Consider the following 9,804-nt stretch of genomic DNA (forward strand, 5'->3'; position numbering starts at 1 on the left):
TTTTGAGATAACATAAAATCTCGACGTTTCATGCATTTTAAAGATGTTTGGTATCAAAAATACGAATTCGATTTCTGAAATTTCATGGGGTCCCCCTTTGAAAAAAAATTTTGAGTTCCGGCTTATATGGGAATTTCATATGTGACCGGACGAAATTTTATAGACATCTGTGGAGAAATTATAGCTATTATTTGGGACTAAGTTTGTGAAAATCGGCCCAACCATTTCCGGGAAACTGATGTGAGTTCGTAAATTTTGAAAGATGGCCGCTTTTCCCGGGCACTTCTGGAACCGTCTATGGTGGTCAATGTAGTCAACGAAAGTTTGGTTGGCTGTCGGTGACCTAGAACAGCAAATGTAAGTTGTTTGAGAGACATTTTAGCGAAATTTTTACCTTTTTTGCTTTCATCGGAGTATCGGTTTGAACCACAATTTGCTATGTGATCGCACGCCACAACCTGTAACTCCGGAACCGGAAGTCGGATCGTGATGAAATTAAATAACCATTTACGGGGACGCTATACCTGTGCAGATGAAATTTTATAACAAACACCTTTTCGGAGCAGGCCGTAGCATACAGCTCAAAAACTGGAAAGTTCATTTTATTTATCATTAGAGTTAAATTTTAAATATAAATATTCAATAGACTCACTTAAATGGTATTCTTCGCGTTTTCTTCACCTGACAACTTTTTTAGCATAAGCTAATCTAATAATAATAATCACAAACCTGTAGCAATAGATCACTGTTATGGAGGTTCAAAGATAAATATTCGTTTACTTACGAATCCGAAACGTTCTTAAAAGTCACAAATAATAATTTTAGAGATATTTTTTACTGATCGGAATACAACCTTTTCGTGAAACACTTGCAACTGATCTATCAAATGAATTCTGACACTGTCAGGGTCAACGATAGACGGAGCCGACGAAACTTCGTGATGACCTTTTTTTAATTCCTCACTTTCCGGCAAGCCTCGTGATGTACCCACTGGTGTAGTACCCAGCGGCGGTGCCAACAATTCCCCCTCCCGTAACTCTGGTCCGGTACTAGGGATTTGGCCAGATTTACTCCTCAACTCCATCACAGCAAGTTTGGCAACTGCACGTTGGTACAAGCCCTTTGACGTTCTTACCAGTGCTCGTTGTATTCTGCCATCGATGCCTCGGATGACCTTCTCGACGATACCGCGAATCCAGGTTCTCCGGTTATTCCCATCGATTAAATAAACCAACTCACCTTCTCTGATCGGTTCTTGTTCCGCATACCATTTGGTCCGGTGGTTGATAGCGGGTATGTACTCCTTCAGCCACCTCTGCCACAATATATCCGCTAGCTCCTGAGAGCGTTTGTAGTTGTCTCGCAATGCTTCGGCTGAACTGGTCGGCAAGTTGATTTCCTCGCGCTCTCCAGCAGGAAGACCACGAAACAAGTGGTTCGGCGTGAGGGCTTCGATTTCGGCTGACTCCTGTGGCACATAGGTAAGCGGTCTGGAGTTTATCATATCATCCGCTTCGGCTAGCACGGTCAGCAAGATTTCGTCCGTTAATTTTCCGCCATCATGTAGAGCTTTGAGCGCGTCCTTCGCTAACCTTACTAACCGCTCCCATATACCGCCCATATGCGGTGCTGCAGGCGGATTGAAATTCCACCTAGTTCTTGCATCGGTGAAAACATCAGCACACTCCAACTCAATACAACGGACTACCTCGACCAGCTCCTTGCTTGTCGCTTGAAAGTTTGTGCCGTTGTCTGAGAAGAACTCCATAGGCGTACCTCTCTTGCAAATGAATCTTCTGATTGCCATGACGCACGATTGGCCACTCAAACTATATGCGACTTCCATATGGATTGCTCTGGTCACCAGGCATGTAATTAGACAAATCCACCTTTTCTCTGGGCGTCTTCAAACCGTAACGATTACCGCACCAAAATAATCAATCCCTACGAAACTAAATGGGCGATACTGTGGAGTGAGGCGCTGAACTGGTAGAGGTGCCATCCTTGGGATAACCGGACGACACTTGTTGATTTTACACCAAGCACAATCTTTCATTACCTGCAGCACTGCTGCCCGAATGTGGTGTATGTGGAAGCGTTGTCTTAGCTCATTCACCACGGTCTTTGGTTAGCGTGGCCAAACTTTTCATGGTAATGAAGAAGAAGTTTGGTGGTGACGTCATGATTCTTTGGAAGTACGATGGGGCACCGTTGCTCAAAGGGAAGGAAAGCAGTATGAGCTGACCGTCCTTCCATCCGGATTACTGCTTGTTCGTCCTAAAAGGGGAATAATTTGTAAAGTGGACTGGATCGTTCGATGACATGCCACTTGTTTCGCGGCAACTCGCGATTTTCCCACAACGTCTTCATTTCATCCGCAAATCCTTCTTGCTGTACTATTTTCCACAGGTAGTTTTCCGCTTGGCGATATTCCTCGCACTTGAGAGGAGCCTTGATTGATGATACCGCACATTTCAGCAAGCTTCCTTGTGTCAGCGTGGTTTGAACTGATTCGATTGGCAGCTTCTTAATCTTCCTGCGGCAATTAGAAATGAACCGGAATACGCTGGCAACAGATCTTATCAGGATGTTCCAACGCGAGAAGCGAGTAGTATCCACTAAACATTGAACGAAGTATATTTCGTGGAACAACAGGTACGCACGCATTTCTTCTTTCACGTCTGGTGCAGGCAGTCCCTTTTGAAAGCACTCTTCTATTGATCGGTACAGAATAGCCGGGCCTTGCACCCACTCGCTGTCGGTGTTCAAGGGGGGTCCATTTTTACCCCACTTCGTTAGCACGTCTGCTATGTTGTTCATTGAAGCAACCCAGCACCATTCAACAGGATTCGTGAGACTCAAAATTTCTCCGATGCGGTACGCTACAAATTGTTTGTACTTTCTGTGGTCGGAATGGATCCAGGTGTCGATGTGGATCACGAGCCGTTTTACCTTGACTGAGTGGTTGGCCCTAACAGCAACAGACAATCTTGCAGCAAGTACTGCAGCTAGCAGTTCCATTGTAGGAATGGACATATATTGAAGAGGGGCGACCTTGGACTTCGCCGATACTAGGGCAACTCTAGGTTCTCCATTTACCCATATGCGGAAATACGCAACACTACCGTAGGCCTCCTCACTAGCGTCGGCAAAAACGTGCAACTCGAGATTCTTGTAATCCGACGGCTTTGTACCCAGAAAGTAACAGCGTGGAATCTTCATGGCTTGAACTTTTGGTAGCAGCGCGATCCATTTGAACCATTTCTTTGCCGTGTTTTCGTCCAGTATTTCGTCCCACGGGCTCCCATTTCTCCAAAGATCATGGATGATTATCTTTCTATCTTTCTTCAAAGACTGTGAACAACGTCCATAAGCCAAGTGGATCAAAAAAGCTCATTACGATACGCAATAGAATTCTTTTAGTCGGCAGCTTTCCCTCCATCAAAAACGATTGCAGGTCGTCCCTGAGAACAGAGGCGAAAACGAAAACATCTTCAATCGTGTCCCACGACATGCCCAGGACCCTTTCTGTGTAGTTGGATTTATCGCAACCGAAGTAGATTTTACGGCTTTCAGTCTGTTCACCAAAATGCTGCAAGAATTTCGAACTGTTCGATACCCAGCTTCGAAGCTTAAATCCCGCCTTGGAATGGATGAAGGTAACCTCACTCGCCCGCTTAATGGCCTCACCAACCGTGAAAGTTGAATCCAGGTAATCATCGACATAATGCCTACCAACGATTGCATCCACAGCATCGGGAAACTGGTCAGCCAAATCTTGCGCGTTCCGGTTCTTAATGTATTGTGCGGAACACGGTGAGCTGGTTGAGCCGAAGGTGGCAACATCCATCACATATATCACTGGAGGCCCAGATTGCGTTGGTCGAAACAAGAACCTTTGGGCTGACCTGTCATTGGGACGGATCTGCAGCTGATGGTACATTTCGGCAATATCACCTCCGAAAGCGATTGGGCGCTCTCGAAATGGGCACAGTACCGATGGCAAACTGGAGATAAGGTCGGGACTCTTAATCAATTCGGAGTTGAGGGACTTGCCTTGAACGGATGCCGCAGCGTACCGATGGCAAACTGGAGAGAAGGTCGGGACTCTTAATCAATTCGGAGTTGAAGGACTTGCCTTGAACGGATGCCGCAGCGTCCCATACTAGCCGAACCTTTCCCGGCTTTTTGGGGTTGATCACAACATTTACGGGAAAATACCACACCTTACCGGGCTCTGCTGCCATCAATTCCTTTTCAGTAGCGATGTGAGCGTAGCCTTTGTTTTGGTAGTCCTTTATTTAATTCTCCACGTCTTGTCGCAGCTCTGGATTTTTTGACAGTTTTCGCTCCAAACTCTGCATTCGCTTAACTGCCATCGAGAAATTGTCTGGCAGTTGCGGGTTGTCATTTTTCCACAACAATCCCGTTTCGAAGCGCTCTCCGGCACGGGTGGTTATTTGTTCTAATAGTTTTCTGGTCCTGGTGTTCTCGGCAGGTTCGGGCAACACAGTGACAGCCAGACCAGACTCCTCCACCGTGAAGTATCTTCGAAGAAGCTCCTGCAGTTCCTGGTCCTTTGGTTCACCAACTGTGTGATGGCCAGCAAATCCTACCGTCGTATCGTCGCTACCATGAGGGCCGTATATTGTCCAGCCAAGTTTCGTTCGAACTGCAATTGGTTCACCAGGATTATCGATGCGTGACTCGGGCGGTGCATACACATGTAGATGTTTGAGTCCGATGAGCACCCTAGGAGTGCCGTCAAGGCATTCGGTAATTGGCAATCCGCAAAGAAGCTTGAATCTGGCCGTTACTTCAGCGAATTGCACCTTCTGCTCCGGAAGTTGTAACTATTGAACCGTATGAACATTTCGAAACAGGAACTTCTCTGCAGAATCCTTCGCCGAAATCGATACATCAACACACTTTGAATCTCGTTCCAATCGGTTCATACCCGCCGTCCACTTAACCAGTACCGGCTTCCATACGCCACAGAGCTTAATTTGTTCTGCAACGCTGCTTTCCATCAGGGAATATGACGAACCTTCGTCCAGAAAGGCGATAACATCGATGACATGCCTTCCGTTGTAGAGCTTGATCGGAACTACATGGAAAATTACAGGATGCTGTTCCGAATTGTGCTCATTGCAGTTCGTTGACAGTGAGACGGTTGAATTCGGTGGATATAGCAGAGGATGGTGTCGTTCTTTGCAATCTCCGACGTTGCAGTGACCTTTGAACCGACAGCGAAATTGACTGGAAAGAGACTACATGCAATCAACAGAATGTATGGCTTCTGTGCGATCGACAATAAAATAATCATAGACACTTCACACGCAATATGTACCTGTCTCATTCACGAATCACATTTTCTCTCTCTATCTATCTCTCTTTCTCTCTCTCTATTTCTCTCTGACCCTCTGTTATATATATATATATATATATATATATATATATATATATATATATATATATATATATATATATATATATATATATATATATATATATATATATATATATATATATATATATATATATATATATATATATATATATATATATATATATATATATATATATATATATATATATATATATATATATATATATATATATATATACATATATAATTGGTGTAGATATGGCTTTTTCCCCGAAAACTGCGGTGATCACGATGGAAGTCCAACAGAACAACTATAATTCCAAAACTCAGAAAAATCCATTTCTATAGAAGAATTTCTCGTACCTTAACGATTAGTTGAATAAATAATAAATTTTTCCCGCATACGGAAACGTTTTTCCTGAAAAATGAACGTTTCAAGCTTTAAAAATTGCATCGAAATATGCTTATCAATAGAACAAAAATTAAGCATGGAAAAGGAATCATTAAGATACGAGAAAATTTAATTACGATCAATTCAAAGAAGAAATGAAGAAAATCGGTTGAGTAGTTCTTCGGTAATCGAGTTCACGGAAAAGCCATTTTTGGAAAAATCCAAATTTCGAGATAATTGAGTTTTACATTTCAAGTTACCACTACTCTTGATAGAGGGAGCGCGCTTCGAAGACCTGTAGCTTATGATCTATTGCTCGGACCTCTTTGGAAATTTTGCAAAATATTCTCGAGGAGTACTTTCATATAAAATAATAATTTTTCCGATTTTTTGAAAAATGGTGTGTAGCCCCTTAAAGCACTTGAAAGCACATGTGACCATATCTCAGTTAAATATTTCCAATTATGCGTAAAAATAATGGACCTAAAAGTTCTATTCTATTCAAAAATCCTAAACATAAATCGTTGTTAATCATGTCATGTTTAAAAATCCCTTTACAAGTGTCGTAAAATACTACCAATTCAAACAAACTTTTAGTGAAAGGATATAAGACAAAATATTTTACCCACCTGTTTGTTTAAACGTACCCATAGTGCGTTGGCCATTTGACGCAAAATAAAAATGTTTTTTCAGAAATCTGTGACCAAAAAGACATTATTGAATTCCAAAACAAGTTGAAGGTTCAAAATCCTGACAACTGATTATGACCCATCAATAAAGTAAACAAACCAAATATTTTTAAGCGATACCGCGAAGAAAAGGAAAACGACAATGAAAAGGTGAAAACAGAAAATAATAGAAACACTAGAAAGTGCTATATGTATTGATAAGTTATTCTTCAATTACTGAGATTTTCAAAAACAGTCCATAACTTTCTGTAACAATGGTTCTCAAATTCGCCTAATTCATTTTATTGCTTTACTTGAAGCATTTTTGTTTTAAATTGCATGTACGCATTTTTCTGTTTATTAATTTCATGGATTTCAATCGTTTTGTTTATTTTATCCATTTTGAGCAGTGGGCTAATTTTCAATACATAACGTTGTTGGTTCTCATGGTAAAAAGGGACAAGTCTATCTACTAGCAAGAGACATAAGATTAATCAGTAAGATTTTCAGCTTGTTCCTAATGACCCTGCCATTTTCAATTTTCCGATCTGTATATTTGTATTTCACATCCTTGATCTCACTATTCATTTTGTTTCTTTCATTCTATTTATTTTATTGACTTTACTAACTTTGATCCATATTATTCAATTGATTTATTTTATTCATTTCGTTCATTTTACCTATTTTAATTTGTTTCATTCTTATTCATTTTATCCATTCTTCAATTTTTTTTATTTAATTCATTTAATCAGCTATTTATTTTATTATTTTATTCATTTAATAATTTTATTATTTTACTCATATAACATGGCATATTTTGGCATTGATTTAGCAGTATGTACATTTTTTTCGAAAAGCCTTTCTTGTGAGTATGTAGCCCAGAAACTGTTAAATATTAGAGGTGACAGCACAAGCTCTGATTAAAAAAATATATTTGCGCGATTTTGTACGTAAAACTATCGTTTGTTGATGCATCGTTATAAAAAGAATGCTGCACGGACTATTTCTGTGCTTAGTGTTGTTGACATAGCTTCATTCAAGTTGTTAGATAGAAAGTAGGGTAATGTGCCTACTTTCGCTCTATTAGGAAGAGCACTATCCTTAAAAGAACCAAAATAGGCCTGTTACCCTATTAGTCGGCAAGTAGTAGCAATAGTGAACAATAAAGGGTTCCTAAAATATCCGATTACCATATACGTATTCCGGGAAAAATTAACATGTAATTTTTAAGTGCGATTCGTAGGTGCCCCGTGGTCTGAGGGGTGGTTCAATTGACTCAAAAATTTAGATTTTTTATATATACCCTAGATTCACAATTCCTCCATTGGTTCAAATCCGTGAAGGTCGATTTCAAATGTGCATCTTTTCGTCACATCTTAGAATTTATGATTGACAAATGTTCAACTGCATCACTAGGTGGTTTGAAACAGGTTTTTTTCGTTATGTTTTTATATTGCATTGGGTGTATCAACGCGCACGAATTAATTAAGTAGAAAGTGTTCAGATGGTATTATAATTATAATAATAATAGAATTAAATACAAGTTAAAAGTTACAAGAACCTCAATAAATATAAAGGAAGTAAAATTGAATCAATTAATATTATGGAACAGCATTCAAAAATACATCACTAAAATAAATTATAACATGTAATATTAACACTGTATTGATGATATACACTAAATGTTGATCGTTCTCTAAATGATGTTAGGCGATTACAACTTTATAAGTTTATAGGTAAACAACATTTTAGGTTTGAAAATTGAAAACAAAACTGTGTCTATTTTTACGATTTTCGTCTATGATAGATAAAACATACCAATAAAACACATTCAGTTGATCGATTTTCACATATGAAATATTGTTAATTAATCAATTTAATCCCTATTAGAATCATTAAAATATCTTGTGATGACAATATTATTAAGATTGGTAATATTTACAGAAAAACTATGAGCTCTTCGAAACACATGTTATTGTAAATCATTGGAATAACATATTTACTAGGTTGCCTAGAGAAGGGTATTCAAGAAATTGCGGTTCTATCCCTCTGAGTGTACGTTCGAATTTTAGAAAAATGACACTAGCCCAATCTGAGTGAAATTGGTTAAGTCGAAGAGGTCAGTCCGGTTTTTCATTTTGCTCAGTTCAGAAATCGTGAATATATATATATATATATATATATATATATATATATATATATATATATATATATATATATATATATATATATATATATATATATATATATATATATATATATATATATATATATATATATATATATATATATATATATATATATATATATATATATATATATATATATATATATATATATATATATATATATATATTTATATCTTGTTGCCATAAAAATTTGGGAGTGGGCAATTAAATACTTACGGAGATATGAAGTTTCCAATTGCGCCTTGCGCGATTGAAAAACGTACCGCCACGCGCTTCGCTCGTACTCAGGTTTGACTGTATGAGATTTTACACACTACCGCGTTGTGTAAAACATACTTTCAATTAACTTCATTATTTATTAGAAATAAATAAAAAGAAACAATAATAAATATTCAACGGACTGACTTGATTTTTGTTATGAGAATGCATAATATGTGTAGCCAGTCGATGAACCACGGAAAACTGAATAAAAAAATTCTCTCATTATTTTTAAGAAAAGTGAGTGAATTTTACATAAAAATATTAGATTTTGCGGATTTTTTAAGGCTATTCCATATTCCAAAATTCAAATCATTTTAATTTTTTTTTGTTCATCGAATAAATAATAGTCCAAATTTTAAAAATCTCTTTGAATTTCCTGTTTCAGTCAATTTTATCAAGAGTTATCATATTCGCCGTGGCGCTCCTCGACGTGGAAATGTTCGGACGTCTACTCTTGGAACGCTTGTGTGGTTCTGTGTGACTGCAATTTTTTCTCGTACATAATGAATGTATAAATAAACCTTAACATTACAAAAGAGGTCCATTGTTGCCTTACCTTCAAAATCGTAAACCAAAATCTCTTTCGGTTTAAGCACTTTACATCCGACGCCCCCCCCCCCCAAAGGAAAACATACACAGCTAATGCGTTATGTTTGTTTTAGATTATTATTGTTTTATACTCAATTTTGTAGTTGATTTTATAATATAAAACGATTAGGAATATCGTTGCATGAGATAATTTTTAAAATGATTAAAATATGATATTTGTATTCTGGCGATAAATGATTGCTGAAGAGAGATTTTTGCAGTTCTGCAAAAATGTTGAACGATTTTTTTTTTTATGTTTCTGGCGCTTTTTAAATCTTGTTTTCAGTTTAGTTACCTATCGTTTCTACGTCGTACTCT

At 38.0% G+C, this 9,804-nt stretch overlaps 2 protein-coding genes across 2 annotated transcripts; both read right to left on the minus strand.

The window, feature by feature from the left end:
- Positions 1-799: 799 nt before the first annotated feature.
- Positions 800-1,768, minus strand: LOC131696317 (uncharacterized). Its single transcript, XM_058984863.1, has one exon. The coding sequence runs from the start codon at positions 1,766-1,768 to the stop codon at positions 800-802; it is 969 nt and encodes a 322-aa protein (XP_058840846.1).
- Positions 1,769-2,277: 509 nt separating this feature from the next.
- LOC131696318 (uncharacterized) lies at positions 2,278-4,247 on the minus strand. The gene is made up of 3 exons (XM_058984864.1): positions 4,139-4,247; positions 3,401-4,089; positions 2,278-3,354 (listed from the first exon to the last, which is right to left on the minus strand). Exons 1-3 carry the CDS (start codon positions 4,245-4,247, stop codon positions 2,278-2,280), a joined length of 1,875 nt encoding a protein of 624 aa, XP_058840847.1.
- Positions 4,248-9,804: the final 5,557 nt, after the last annotated feature.

The sequence above is a fragment of the Topomyia yanbarensis genome, chromosome 1 (genome assembly GCF_030247195.1).
Source record: "Topomyia yanbarensis strain Yona2022 chromosome 1, ASM3024719v1, whole genome shotgun sequence".
Lineage (NCBI taxonomy): Eukaryota > Metazoa > Arthropoda > Insecta > Diptera > Culicidae > Topomyia > Topomyia yanbarensis.

Bases quoted from the DNA above. Each gene is read 5' to 3' on its own strand.
- LOC131696318 (XM_058984864.1), bottom strand. From the start codon at position 4,247: ATGGCAGCAGAGCCCGGTAAGGTGTGGTATTTTCCCGTAAATGTTGTG. The intron at 4,090-4,138 runs GCAAGTCCTTCA...CCTTCTCTCCAG, and splicing joins CGCTGCGGCATCCGTTCAAG to TTTGCCATCGGTACGCTGCG. The intron at 3,355-3,400 runs GTAATGAGCTTT...CGTTGTTCACAG, and splicing joins AAAGAATTCTATTGCGTATC to TCTTTGAAGAAAGATAGAAA.
- LOC131696317 (XM_058984863.1), bottom strand. From the start codon at position 1,768: ATGGAGTTCTTCTCAGACAACGGCACAAACTTTCAAGCGACAAGCAAG.